Source organism: Sceloporus undulatus, chromosome 1 (assembly GCF_019175285.1).
Source record: "Sceloporus undulatus isolate JIND9_A2432 ecotype Alabama chromosome 1, SceUnd_v1.1, whole genome shotgun sequence".
NCBI classification, from domain to species: domain Eukaryota; kingdom Metazoa; phylum Chordata; class Lepidosauria; order Squamata; family Phrynosomatidae; genus Sceloporus; species Sceloporus undulatus.
The window spans coordinates 15953053-15967908 of NC_056522.1; the positions used below are offsets into that span (position 1 = coordinate 15953053).

The 14856-nt window shown below is 40.8% G+C and overlaps 1 protein-coding gene across 6 annotated transcripts in view; it reads left to right on the forward strand.

The window, feature by feature from the left end:
* The window catches only part of ASB3 (ankyrin repeat and SOCS box containing 3), a 112751-nt gene that overhangs the window by 72267 nt on the left and 25628 nt on the right, over positions 1–14856 (forward strand). For all 6 annotated transcript variants that reach the window (XR_006104581.1, XM_042474318.1, XM_042474361.1 and 3 more), the window contains 2 exons: positions 11837–11949; positions 14536–14671. Coding sequence is in view for 5 of the 6 variants with exons in the window: in XM_042474318.1 (XP_042330252.1) it covers positions 11837–11949; positions 14536–14671 (249 nt within the window). In the remaining variant the exon portion in view is untranslated. The remainder of the gene's footprint in view (positions 1–11836; positions 11950–14535; positions 14672–14856) is intronic.

Here is a 14856-nt window from a genome sequence, read left to right on the forward strand (position 1 = left end):
CCTGCTTTAATGTGCTGACTTCTGCCAAGTACGTTTCCTACGTGGGTGTGTATTTATTGTATATTTTTTATATGCAGATGAAACCCATCTTATATTGGGAGAAAGGCAGGATATAAAATATACATACATACATGTAGGTATGGTGTAGAGGTTTGAGTGTCAGACTACGATTCTGGAGACCAGGGTTTGATAATCAGCAGTAGTAATATGGTATGCAAATGACATCATATTACTAGCAGAAAATAACAAAGACTTGGAACAATTACTGAAGAAAGTAGGTGCAGAAAGTGCAAAGACAGGTTTACAATTAAACGTTAAGAAAACAAAAGCAATGATCATAGATAATATACATAACTTTAAAGTATATGATGACATTGAACTAGTTCAGGATTTTCCAGACCATGCCTCAATATTTAATCAGAATGGAGACTGCAGTCAAGACTTCAAAAGAAGACTTGGACTTGGAAGGAAAGCTAAGCAGGAAAGACAAGACCCTGAAATGAAAAATATATATCACTAAGTACTAAAATCAGGATGTTCCATACTATAATGCTGTGATGGTGAACCTATGGCATGCAAAGCCATTTTTTGTGGCATGCAGAGGGTAGGGAAGAGGAGAAACAGGCGAACTGGTGGTTGAAGGCACGGGAGGGTGCAGGGAAGGAGGAGGAAACGGTGTATGCCTGTTCCTCTTCTTCCCCCCTTGCCCCCCGAGTCTTCAGCTGTCTCCGGAGAGGCAGCTGAAGGCCCAGGAGGGCGGGGGGAAGAAGTCCTGCCCCTGGGGGGTGTAAGTCCCATACCCCCCCAGATGTTCCACCCCTGGCACCTGGACTGGGCTCTGAAGACTAATGGTTACTCCACCTCAGACATCAGAAGGGCTTTCAGACCCAGAAAAAACCCATAGAAATGAAGACGAACAACCACCAAAGAAAAGGCATTTTTACCATACATCAAAAGTCACAGACAGAATAGGGAAACTGGTGAGGAAACACAACCTCTAGATGCTCTGCAAACTGACCAATAAAATCCAACAAATGCTGTGCTCAGCGAAGGACAGGAGAGACCCTCTCATGGCCACAGGAGTTTACTGCATGCCATGCAGCTGTGGTCAAGTCTACATAGGGACCACCAAATGCAGTGTTCAAACAAGACTCAATGAACACAAGAGACACTGCAGATTGGATTAGCCAGAAAAATCAGCAGTAGGCGAACACGTTATAAACCATCCTGGTCAAAAAATGCCATTTGAAAACACTGAAATTCTGGACCATGCCAACAACTATCAGGTCAGAATGCACAGGGAAGCCATTGAAATCCATAAACATCTGGATAACTTCAACCGGAAAGAAGAAACCCTGAAAGTAAACAAAGGCCCCATACAGACAGGCCAAAATAAAGCTGCTTCAGGTCACTTTGGAGGTATGCTGTTTCAATGATGCATGTGTGCTAAGACTCCGGAAGCCGCGCCAAAGCCGCAATCCAGTCCCAAGGACTAGAGTGCAACTTTGACACAGTTTCCGGATTCTTAATACGCATGCATCATTGAAACAGCATACCTCCAAAGTGACCCGCAGTAGCTTTATTTTGGCCTGTCTGTATGGGGCCTACGTTTGGCTACCAGTCCTGAAAAACAGCAAAATCAAGACACAGCAAATGCAAATGAAAACTACCCAGGGTGAGGGAGGTTTCCCAGTAGTGGATCATTAATTAAATAGATACTCTGAGGCACTGCCATTCAGCAACAGACCAACACAGAGATTAACATGTAAATCACTTCTTCTGAATCAAGGGTCACACCGTGTATATATCCCACTCACTTTCATGCCAGCATTCTCTGAAGATGCCAGCCACATCTGCAGGAATAAACTCTTCCAGAACACGGCCACATAGCCAAAAAATTCCACAAAAAACTATATTCAACTATGCTTAATTATTTAGCCACCTTATTGCCGGTGTTAGAGTGATAAAGGAGGGAATATTTTGGTGGTGGTAGATGGCCAAATGGAGACGTAATTGTGGATAGAGAAAGTTAAATCCATATCCGGGGATTTTTACAAGTTAGTAAAGAATCTCTTGGGAGGAGATTTGAAGCCTTTAAATCTAGTCTAGTCAGTCATTTCTTGTGTGCAAGTACAGAGGGAGAAGAAACAGTTTCTGAAGCTGTTCTTGTAGTACTCTGAAGAGGCATGTGGAGGGAAAGCCTTTAAAAAACTATTCTCTGGGGAAGTACTCCAGTGGCCGATTCTGACTCTGCTCAAAGGGTTTTGTTTGTTTTTCAAAAAAATAAAATAAATAAACCAGTGTTTGGTTTTGTGCAGGTGACCTTCATTTTGTTTTCGAGAGAGGAAAAGATTAAAATGTGGATGTCTGTCTGGAGGAGAAATGCCTTTCTCAGAGTTGCCACTTAAGAGCTAGCCTTCAAAACACTGCAGTGGAAATCTGCCCAAAAGCCAACTTTGGGGGCACTTGTGGAAATCCAGTCTGATATCTCTTTGCTATTTTGGGTTTTATTGTTGTTTTGTTCTCAGATGTTATTCAGTCTTTTATTTTCAAAGAAATTCTGCCTCTGTAACCACCTGATGTGTAGGGATTTGGGGCTGCAAACTGGCAGAGTTAATAGATCAATGGGAGAGGCAAGTCTGTTGAGGGAATTAAGAACAGTCAAAGCAAATTCTTGGCTTAAATGGAGAGTACAAGTCTTGTCAGTGCTGTGAGACCATAATAATCAGACAAGGGAAAGCTCTGAAAGGATGCACACTCTTTAGTTTTTCCTTTTTAAAAATCTATTTTAAAAAAGCAAATATAAAGACACAGTGCTATTAAAGAGCCTGTGTTTAGTGCTCCTATATATGTGGGTAACTACTGGACTCCAGGAGTTATAAAAATACACTAAACTCTCCAACCCGACCTGTTCTGTATAATTTTTTTCTGTTTATTTTCCTTAAATAAAACATTTGATTGTTCTGTGGTATTTTTGCATTTAAATTTGAACATTGAACTGAAGGTACATTGAATGTCAGACACTAGCTAACACCTTTTTCCTTGTATTGGATCAAAGGTAGCAAACAAAATGAGTTAAAAACAAGTACAGTAAAAACACTGGAAAGTACAAAAGTTAAAAAAAATTAAATGAACACTCATATTAAAACATTTATTCATAGAATCATAGAATCATAGTATTATAGAGTTGGAAGAGACCACAAGGACCATCCAGTCCAACCCCCTGCAATGCAGGAACTCTCAATCAAAGCATTCCCCCAACAGATGTCATCCAGAGGAGACTGGAGACTCCACTACCCTCCAAGGGAATGTGTTCCACTGTCGAACAGCCCTTACTGTCAGGAAGTTCCTCCTAAAGTTGAGGTGGAATCTCTTTTCCTGTAGCTTGCATCCATTGTTCTGTGTTCTAGTCTCTGGAGCAGCAGAAAACAAGCTTGCTCCCTCCTCAATATGACATCCTTTCAAATATTTAAACAAGGCTATCCTATCACCTCTTAACCTTCTCTTTTCCAGGCTAAACATCCCCAGCTCCCTAAGTCGTTCCTCATAGGACATGATTTCCAGACCCTTCACCATTTTAGTCGCCTTCCTTTGGACATGCTCCAGTTTCTCAACATCCTTTTTAAATTGTGGTGCCCAGAACTGGACACAATATTCCAGGTGGGGCCTGACAAAAGCAGAATAGAGTGGCATTATTACTACCCTTGATCTAGACACTATACTTTTATTGATGCAGCCTTTTTAGTTGCCTCATCACACTGTTGACTCATGTTCAATTTGTGGTCTACTTGGACTCCTAGATCCCTTTCACACGGAGTGTCGTTCAGCCAGATGTCACCCATCCTATATCTCTGCATTTCATTTTTCTGCCCTAAATACAGTACCTTACATTTTTCTGTGTTGAATATCATTTTGTTAGCTTTGGCCCAGCTTTTGAATTTTGATCCTGTCCTCTGGGGTATTAGCTACTCCTCCTAGTTTGGTGTCACCTGCAAATTTGATAAGTATGCCCCTAATTCTGTCATCCAAGTCATTGATAAAAATGTTGAATAGCACTGGGCCCAGGACAGAGCCCTGTTGCACCCCACTGGTCACTTCTGTCCAGGATGAAAAGGAGACACTGTTGAGCCCCCTTTGGGTTCGACCAGTCAACCAATTACAAATCCAAGTAACAGTTACCTTGTCTAACCCACATTCTACAAGTTTCATCCTCCATCTTGAGGGAGAGAGAAGCAGGCTAGCTCCACCAGGCCTGCCTGGAAGAAGACAAGCCCTCCCTTCATCCTCCATCTTGAGGGAGAGAGAGGCAGGCTAGCTCCACCAGGCCTGCCTGGAAGAAGACAAGCCCTCCCTTCATCCTCCATCTTGAGGGAGAGAGAGGCAGGCTAGGTCCAAGAAGCCAAGTCCTCCCTCCAGTCCATCTGCCTTGGTCCAGGCCTTAGAGGTTGAGAAGAACTTCTGGACCTCATCCCCTTTCCCAATACTACTCCTTTCTCCTTTTGTGTCGTGTCTTTTAGATTGTAAGCCTGAGGGCAGGGAACCATCTTATTAAAAAGATTGTATGTACAGCACTGTTTAAATTTACAGCGCTTTATAAATAAAGGTTAATAATAATAATAATAATAATAATAATAATAATAATAATAATAATAATAATAATATCACGGGGTACCTTGTCAAAGGCCTTACTGAAATCAAGGTCAAAACAGTTTTAAAAATGCTCCTTGTCCAAACTACTGTGGAACTTGACTTCAGCATATTGGAAACACTTGTTTGGAATCACAACATCTGTTTTTAGGTTGTTTTTTTTTTTAAATAAACTTAGTTGAATTTAAAATGTAAATGCAATACATTCATACAGACAGCATAAGCAAAATGGTGAGAAATAATAATCCAGAAAATATATTCAGCATATGTTTATCTTCAACGCAATTTAGATAATTTTCATAGTAAAAAATGCCGAATGCATATTTTACCCTAATGCTGCAGAAATAATTAATTTTAACACAGCTTTAACTCCCATGACTCAATGGCTATTGGAATTCTGGGATTTGTAATTTTGTGTGAGATTTAGCCATCTCTGTCAGAAAACTCTGGTGCCACAACAAACCACAAATCCTAAGATTCCATAGGATGGAGCCATGACAGCTAAAGCAGTGTCAAACTGCATTATTTTTGCAGTGCCGATTAGACTGTTATCTTTAGGTTCTGTGTCTCACTTTGGAAATCAATTGAAAATGTTGCTTTATTTCTAGTAGCAAATTATTCATACAGGCTCTACTTTCCCAATCATATTTTACAAAGTCTGATAGATTTGTTAATAATATTTGCTTCTGTTGTAATTTCACCACCCTCTCCTTCTCCCCCCCCCCCCCCCGAGTATCTCACCTATTTTGCTGTTACTCAGCTAAATCCAAATTTAGCCTCAGCTACAATAGACAAATCGATAGTAGGTAGTGGCTAACAAGGTTGCATTCATTTCAATGGGTCTGCTGTATTTGGAATTAAAATTGGATTTAGACTAATGAGTTTTCAACCTATTCTTGCTACTCAGGTTCATCAGTATATATTTAAAAATCCAGTAAAGCATAATCCACACTTCCTCTCCCATTCACAGCTTTCCAGCTTTCCCTTTTGCCAACATACACGCATAGTACATATGTAATTCTCAAAACTCCAGAACTGTTGTTTGGTACGTTCAAACACCATTTTCATTTTTGTGGCAGTATAACACCATTGCTACATATGTTACAGAAAGAGGAAATTCTCACTCCTGCATTTATAGAGAGATAGAGGGACTGAGTAAGTGAATGTTAGTTTATAGCCATTTTTATGTATTTCATATACTGTATATTGTTTTCAAGAAAGTATTCTCATTTTGTCTGCTGTCTGCTTGCAGATAAAATCTTGAACTGTTGATGAAGTAGCAGAGAATGACTGGTGAAACACACGAATGTTTCTGAAGCTGTCTCTTAGCCTGAAGGAAAAATCGCAGTACAATTATTGCATTTGTTGTTAGAGATTGCAACTGTGATGTGCTATTTACAAAGATAAGCAAATAATAGATCTTTTCAGTTTTGTGGTGGCATGCAAAGCAAATGTTAAATTAGAAAACTACAAGCATAGTACAACTACCCCAGGTGGAATCCCACATCTCCATCATAAAAAGTGGATGCCATCATTCTCAGTCTGAGTTCACCATCGGGAAAGTCTGAGGCTGTTCTATTCCTTGTGTGACAGACTATGAGTTAGTTGTAAGAAATATACTGTACATTGCAATTCTTGGGCTGGACTGGATTGGAGCCTGCAGATCTGAGCCAAGACCCTCATGCATGCCCTCCCCTGAGCATTTTACTTGAGGGGCATAACTTACAGTATTGTTCGATCATGCCTAGTGGAGTGGTGTTGAGTGCATGTCAGGAAGGAGACCAAAGAGAGGAGTAGAAATGCTTGTCTTCAGTTAAGGTTTTTGTAATGAGTTGGCCTAGTCCACTGAATTCAGTGTCCTTCAGGTGAAGTGGCAGAGCTTTGGAGTCGTGGTCTGGATGAAGGAATTTGCAGAAAGTTTCAGTTCAGTCTTCTTTGGAGCAGGTTGCTCACCTGCACCTTTGAAGGCAGTAGTGCTACTCTTCTGTCTCTCTACCCAGCAAGTGCCATAGAGTCATGCTGTATCTCCGTATGGAGCAAATCAAGCCTGAACTTTCTAGAAGCCAAGATGGCTAAAGTGAGACTGTGGGACTTTGGACATATCATGAGAAGGTTGAGGGCATAGCATTGATGATATACGCCCCAAACGTGGCAGAAACTGTGCCGAACCCACGTGATCAGGAAAGAACTGGCCAAAAGGAGTGGTAAAATACCACTCCAAATTGGCTTTGACTTAAGCCAACCCTATGAATGATACCTCTAAAATCCCCAGTCCCTCTTCTAACTCTTTGATTCTATGATTCTAGCCCTGCTCAGATCTTGCAGACTCAGGCTGTTGTTTCCTTGATTGAGTCTATCTATGTGTAATGCATTCTTCCCCCTTTCCTGCTGCCTTCTACTGGCCCAAGCATTATTGTATTTTCTGGTGAGTCATGTCTTCTCATGAACCTGTGACATTTGGCCCATCTGTTTTGGGCCTCTATGACACATAACACACACACACACACACACACACAAAACCCTATCATAACGAATCCCCCCAGGTATCAGGCATGCTAAGATGAGTGTCTCGGCAAAAGTCTCTCAGATCAATCCTATGTTTACTTTCTGTGTTTATCTTTGTGATCACAATCACAAAATAAAGCATGCTAAATGTAAGGTATGTAGGTGACGAAAATCAAGTGTTGTGATTAACAGATGTCTTTTACCACTTCCAGAGCATCTCTGCAAAAAAAGTTATAACATTTGCCTATTTTTGACTTTCATTTTCTCATCTCCACCATCTATCTGCTCTACTTAATCTCACTGGAGTGGAAAGGCATTCTTCAGTTGTGAGTGTGTTTCAAGAGTGCACAGTCAGCCAGATAACTAAGCTACCAGTACCAGCTGACCGGATTTAGCCTGTCCTTCCTTTTCTTTCTCCATGATTCAGTCAGTGAGCATAGCCCCAAAGCATCTTAAGCAGTGTGTAGATGGGGTGAACAGCTCAATCTTTAAAAATCATTTCTGCTCACTAACTCAGTTCAAAAAGTTTTTTTTAAATCAATAAAAACAGAGTAGGGAAGAAATGCAGTCAGAATGTACAATAAAAATAGGAAAATAAATTTTAATCCAACAATACTTCCTAAAATCTACATGATGTAAATTAGGACAGCAAATAAATTTATTGTCACGAGAGGTACAAACTGAGCAAGAAGGAATCTAGCTTTTCTCCCAGACTGCTTTGTATATTTTTAAGGGCAGTCAGGTGGGTCATTATAGGATAAAAAGGTAAGCATTTCCTCTTTGACTTGATTGTCAAGTCGTGTCTGACTGCAAGGGATGGTGCTCATCCCTGTAACTAAGGCAAGGGAGCCAACGTTGTCAACGACAACTCTATGATCATGTGGCCAGCATGACTGCACAGAATGCTGTTACCATCTCACCAAAGTGGCACCTGTTTATCTACTTGCACTTTTACATGCTTTTGAACTGCTAGGTTGGCAGAAGCTGGGACTAGTGACAGAAGCTCACTTGGTCACATGGTGCTTGGGTCTTAAACCACTGACATTGCAGTCACTAGAGTAGGTGTATTAACCACTGAGCCACCATGTCCCATCCTAGGATACTCTGCACCAAATGGAGGGTGTTATACCAGCTGTGACAAACTAGAATGTCAGGTTTGTCAGATTTTAAGTGTGTGGTCTCCAAGCTTTGGTCTCCAGATGTAGTGGAACTATATTTCCCAATAATCCCTGACGTTTGTCATGCTGTGGCTGGAGCTTCTGGGCATCAAAGTCCAAAGACATCTAGGCTTCCTGAGTTTCTGAACCATTGTTTTCAGGCATTGGAAAAATGACTTAAAAGGGGACATGGTGGCGATACAGACCGGCGAATGAGGCTGCGGTAGGGCGGAGCATTCGCACACTTCCAAAACCTACCGTGTGCCCCAGGTGCCATCTTGGCGCACGCTCATCTATATGGGGCATGCCATGATGAAGCATGCGCGTCACAGTGCCCAAATGGTGCTGGCCGGAAGGGGTGTCATGATGGCATGTGAGCTCCTGAGAGGGAGCAGATTGTTGCCGTGGTGTGCGCTTGCCATGGCAACGATATGGGGCAAACAGGCGGCGTTTAGCCCCCTGTCTGTCGAGTCCCCTAGTTGAGCAAAGAAAACTTCTAATTGCCCTATAAGATTGCTTAGTTAACAATTTATCAAGAGATTCATTTCTTCTTCTTTACCTTGAACTGGGATTATGGTTTCTTGCTATACTGGATGTGTAAAATTGATTTACCCAGTACCACAAATACTGTTTTGTAAATGGCTACCATATTATCTATATTTTGTGCAATTTCCCTCTGACTTTACTATTTCTGTTGGATGTTGTTATTTCTGTTTTGCTAAAGTGTTTTAATTTTGTGCTTATATTTTAATTGTGTTGATTTTATTTTAATGTTATTATTGAGAGTTGCTTGGCATGCTGCTCCCCCCCCTTTGGCTGAATGACAGGATGTACATGTAATAAATAGGTAATAAATATTTTTCTGTACTTTAGGATGGCAACTCATGTGTTTGTTGAAATGGATTACAAACTCATGCAAACCTATAATCAATCTTTTCATATTTAAGGAGCTGTAGACTCAGCTGCTTTTAAAATAACTTTTAAAATATTTAACTCATTCTCTTGTCTCCATGGTAAGAGGAAATGAATTAGAGGTTCATGCCCAATGATTTCCAGAACAAAATTCCAGACAAATTCCAGATAAAAATTAGCATGTGCTTTATAGACTGTAGCAAAGCCTTGGACTGCATAGATCATGAAAAGCTTTTAAACAAATAGCAGTGCGACAACACTTGATAGTCCTAATGAGGAATCTGTACCTAGGACAGGAGGCAACTGTTAGAATACGGGGAATACAGAGAAACAGAATGGTTCCCAATTTGCAAAGGGATAAGGCAGGGCTGTATTCTACCATCCTATTTGTTCAACTTTCATGCAGAAAATATCATATCTCTTCCTTCTGGAAAGAAGGCTGCTGTTAGAACAGAATATGGAGAAAAAGGATGGTTCCCAATTGACAAAGGGTTCAGGGGAGTCTGCATTCTGTCACCCTACTCATTCAACCTATATGCAGGAAAATATAAACAGAACAGGCTTAGACTCAGAGGAAGGATGTGTGAAGATTGAAAGAAGGAACATCAACAGTCTTAGATATGCAGATGACACCATATTACTAGTGGAAAATATAATTTGAAACAATTACTAAGGAAAGTTAAATAAGAAAATGCAAAGGCAGGCTTACTGTACTGCTGAACATTAAAAATAATGACTATGGATAACTCAGCCTAGGTAATGAGGAAATTGAACTAGTTAAAGAGTTAAAGAGTTCCTATACTTTGGATCAAACACTGAACAGAATGGAGACTGTAGTCAAGAAATAAGAAGATTTGGGGCTGGTATAGATCGCCCTAAAGCAGTGCTTCTCAATTATTTTCTGTCATGCCCCCCCTAGGAAGAAGAAAACATTTCGCGCCCCCCATGCGACTGTAAATAGTATCATTTGTCTATAAAATTGTTATAAGTACACCTCTGCATAACAGAGCCTCGCGCTCCCCTTTACGGAGCCTCGCGCCCCCCCCTGGGGGGCCCGCCCCACTATTTGAGAAACACTGCCCTAAAGGGACAGCTTGATGCTGCCCTTTGAGTGCTGATTTGGGGCTGTAGCAACCACATACCACAGCCTCGATCTGGTGTTTTTCCGTTCCAAAAAGAAACGGCAAAATGCCGCTTCTTTTTAGGCCCCCCCCCCCAAAAAAGGCAGCTTTTCTGCTGCGGTGCTGGCTTTTCTGCACTCCTACGGTATGTTATTATTGTTTATACATTTGCTTTATAATTCTTTTTCCACCATGGCTCTGAAGCTGGAAGTACTCATATGTAGGTTTAGGAGTTACACACTGGTAACCGATTTGTATTCATGATCCCTACCTATTCAGTAGGGATTGTAGAAGTCCTCTAGTCGTGACTTACTGGACAGCAGCCACTGTGAATGACTGAGGTCTGTCTGACCACTACACTGTGCTGGCTCTTTGGTCTCTCTTTGCAAATGCATTTTTGTAGCTAGCAAAGATACTGGGCTTGCAAGAGAAAACCATGTGATGTCCTGTGGTTCATTTGCTTGTTTTCCCTTAATCTCTTTCTTCTCCAGCAGCCTTAAAGTAGTGATCTCAATTTTTTCCCATTCACTTGACTCAGAGTCCCTGTAATGTCTGAATAATGATTTGTCTGAAGTGTTAATTGAGAACAAGTCAGGAACTGAAATTGCAGTTTGACCCTGTCTTATTCTAGAAGCCCGTTTCTAATACAGTGATGAGCAACCTCTACGATTATGATAGCCATTTTGCCACCCTGTAGTCCTTGGAGATTTGTATACCCTCCAACCTCTCTTACACACCCAGGATGACAGATCACATTCGTAGAAATCTCGTGTGGGGGTGATTTGCCACTTAGATAAAATTATGCTTTCCCAACCTGTTTTAGTTTTTAAAAAAGGGAGGAGTTTTTAGAAACAGGAAGTGACCAGATGAACCTGAGGCGGGAGAGAAGAATTACATGGGGAGAGAGTGGCCTGGACCTGCATTGGGGGGAGTTAAAAGGAGTCCTGCACTGGGGACCTTGTGTAGGGCCTGAGGTGGCTCATGGGCAACACTCTGTTCACCCTGTTCTAAGCAACCTGTGTGTGGAGAACTGTGTAAGAGGAGGAGACAAGAGGGGAAGTAGCTGAGGTCAAGGATGCACTTGTCCAGTGTGTAAGTCCTTGTTTTGTTAGCAGTTCCTTTTGATGAGCTTTTGATAGGTTTCCACTTGCCCCAGAAGAGATCTAGGGATTTCTGTAGTTATTGTCATTCAAACTTGCATTGTTATTGAAAACTAAGCTACCTGACATGAAGCATTTGTGGTACATGCTGTGTGTGTTGAATGCTAAAAATATGTTATCAATGACTCTGTTTAAATTTCTTCATCTTTTACCACTGAAGCAAGGATAAACTTGGAGTTCCTGTGGAAATACATGAGTAGTCATGCTTGTATAATAATACTGCATGACCACTTACAGAATTAATTCTGATTTTGGTAGCAGAAGACAAATTGCTAGTGATGATGGTGGTGATTAAGATGTATGATGATAATGATTTTTAACTTTCTACTTGAAGCTGTTGAAAATGGACATACTGATGTGATAAAGCTTCTTCTTCAACATGGAGCAAATATTAATGGGTCCCACTGCTGGTCTGAATGGAATTCTTTGCACCAGGCTGCTTTTCAGGTAATCTATAAATCCATAATTTCATTTCCATATAAATAAAGTTTCTCTCTCCCTTTTTTCTTCTTCCAAATGACAGCTTTGTATAGCCTTTTCGTACCACTTCCCTTTTCTGATTTATGACAACCTGGTGCTGAGAAGTCAGTCTAAATGCAAATGATCATTTTGAATGAGCTGCAGTGAGTGTTAAACAGTAGACATTTTAAATAGCAAAAAGATTACACACGTTTAAGAAATGATCAGATATAAAAAGGGAGATAAATTTGTTATTGGACATAAATTTACTTGAAATAATTGTTTTGTCCCATCTTATTTCCTTACATATATTTTATCTTTCATGAGAATTTCTATTTTGAAAATCAGTTAGCAAACTACCTTTCCATCTGGAATCAAATCAGTGTTTCCAGAAACATGCTGCTCATAATGGTAACCCTGTTTGGATGTTTCCAGTCCAGTGCCATAACATCTAGTACAGTTTTGCCTGCTCCCTTCTGTGCAAGTTGCTTATTTTAGCCTTGTATTTCTACCTGCCATTGGCTTAAAAGGTTAAAGTTAGACATCAACAATCAGACACATAAATACAGGATGAGTGACACCTGGCTTGAGAAACACATGTGTAAAAATATCTAGAGATCTTAGTAGACCACAAGTTAAGCATTAGTCAACAGGATGATTTGGCAACAAAAATCCCAGTGTTAGCTTAAGCTGTGTTAACAGAACTATAATGTTCAGATCAAAGAAAGTATAGTAATAGTAACACTTTAATCAAATGTCAACTGATTAAAGGGCATAACATTGATAAGCTGGGATGTTTCCAAAGGTTGACCAAGAAGATGGCAAAGGCTGAGGAAACCGAGCCCTATGAGGAATTGTTGGGAGAGATGGGTATGTTGAGTCTGGGGAAGAGAAGATTAAGAAGTGATGTGACAGCTGTTAGGGATGATGGGAGTTGCAGCTCTTCTCCTGGCTTTCACTCTCACCACCCTGGTCAGCGGAAGAACAACCAGTTTGACCAGTAGCTCTGAGAATTGGCTGAAGATGTCTTCCAATCTTCTCGGGAGTCTGCTGGTTCTTGTTTAGCTCTCAAGACACCAGTCAACACAGTAGTCTTCTTTAATAAAAGATCTACTTTTATTCTAATATATACACTATGCACAAAAGCAATTCACTACTCACAAAATCCACACTACTATACTCCTCAATACCCACACTACTATACTCCTCTATACCCACAAAAAGTATTGCCATACATTATTGCTTATATAGACATTTGTCTCTCTATTCATTATACAGTTGCCACCTCCTGGGCGTGTACAAACATTATGATTGACATACCATACTTGGCTCAATCTAGGCCTCATATTGCATCATACATTACTGTCCACTCAATGACTCTCAGGTGATATCAATTTGCATCTTTTCACTTTGTCATTGCCTCATATGTCCTTGGCTTTCAGGACCTTCTAATTACATTACTTACAACACCTGTGTGACAATTCAATAACTTTTACTGTGTCATGTTAGTTTCAAATACATTCATATACATATTATATTTCTTGTGACTATATATCCCATGTGGCTTTTTCCTGACAACAGCTATACCTGAAAGGCTGTCAGGTAGAAGATACAGTAAGCTTCCTTTCTACTACTACAGAGGATACAGCCCAGACTAGTGGATTCAAATTACAAGAAAGAAGATTCTGTCTAAATATTAAGATAACTTGTTTGAACAAGACTGCATTGGAAAATGATGGATTCTCCTTCACTGGAGGTTTTTAAATAGAGGTTGGATGACCACCTGTCAGGAATGATTCAGTGGTAGATCCCTGGACAAGCAAGAGGTTGGACTAGACAACTCTTTGAGTTTCTTTGCTTCTACATTGTGCTAGAACTCTGAAGGGGAGGATTGGATGTGACTGGGTTGTACTTGTATCTTCTGTTTTTTGGTACAGCCATTTGATGTGGTGAGCTTTTGATATGAGGGTCAGTTTCAACTTGTAGGTAAGTGATATCCATATGTACAGTGTGCCTGCACCATGCGTGGATGCATTTTACATGGTTTCCAGCTTATGCGGAAGCCGCGTGGGCAGAACAACAATGGCGTGTGTGCCGCGCTGCCACATGCACGCACCCCATTATTTCCTATGGGGCTCGAGCATTGGTGGATTTTCCCTTATGTGGAGGGATTTGGAACGGATCCCCCGCGTAAGGAGAGGGCCCGCTATAGTGTGATAGCACTGGTAAATGACACTCAGATTTTTCATTCTCATTGTTAAAAAAACATACATATTAGATCAAGAGTCCATATATACTTCCCTGTCTGGTGAGCACCCTGGTTCTCTCTGAATTGCTGAGAATTTGTGAGGGGAAAATCTACCTTCCTTGTGTTGTCTTTGCAAAAGATAGAAATGAATTAAAGCCCACCCCCACCCCCACCCCGGCCTGGTCTTTGGCAGACACTGAGAAAGGGCAGGAGGGAACATTGGCATTGGCAACCATGTATAATGGCTGGATGCTATATTTAAATAAATTCAGAGAGCTGCCAGTTTTGTTGCTTTGTTTAACATCAACATTTTCATTTTTCTTCAGAGATATCCTGAGATACTGAAATTACTACTTGACCAAGGAGCCAACATAGAATCTGTGGATGACTTTGGGATCACACCTTTATTTGTTGCTGCACAGTATGGAAAACTGGAATGTTTAAGAATACTTATCTCATACGGTAACTCAGATTCTATGAAACTACAAGTCTGAGATTGATTTCATTGGTATAAGCTGGGGTGAATGATATGCAGATGGGCCATTCTGTTCATGTCCTTCATGTCTTTTGAGAGCCTTCTGACCAAGTGGTTGAGGTGTTGTGTTGTAGTGGAGCCTAGTGTGTCAGGGGTAGGATGTTTTGATTGT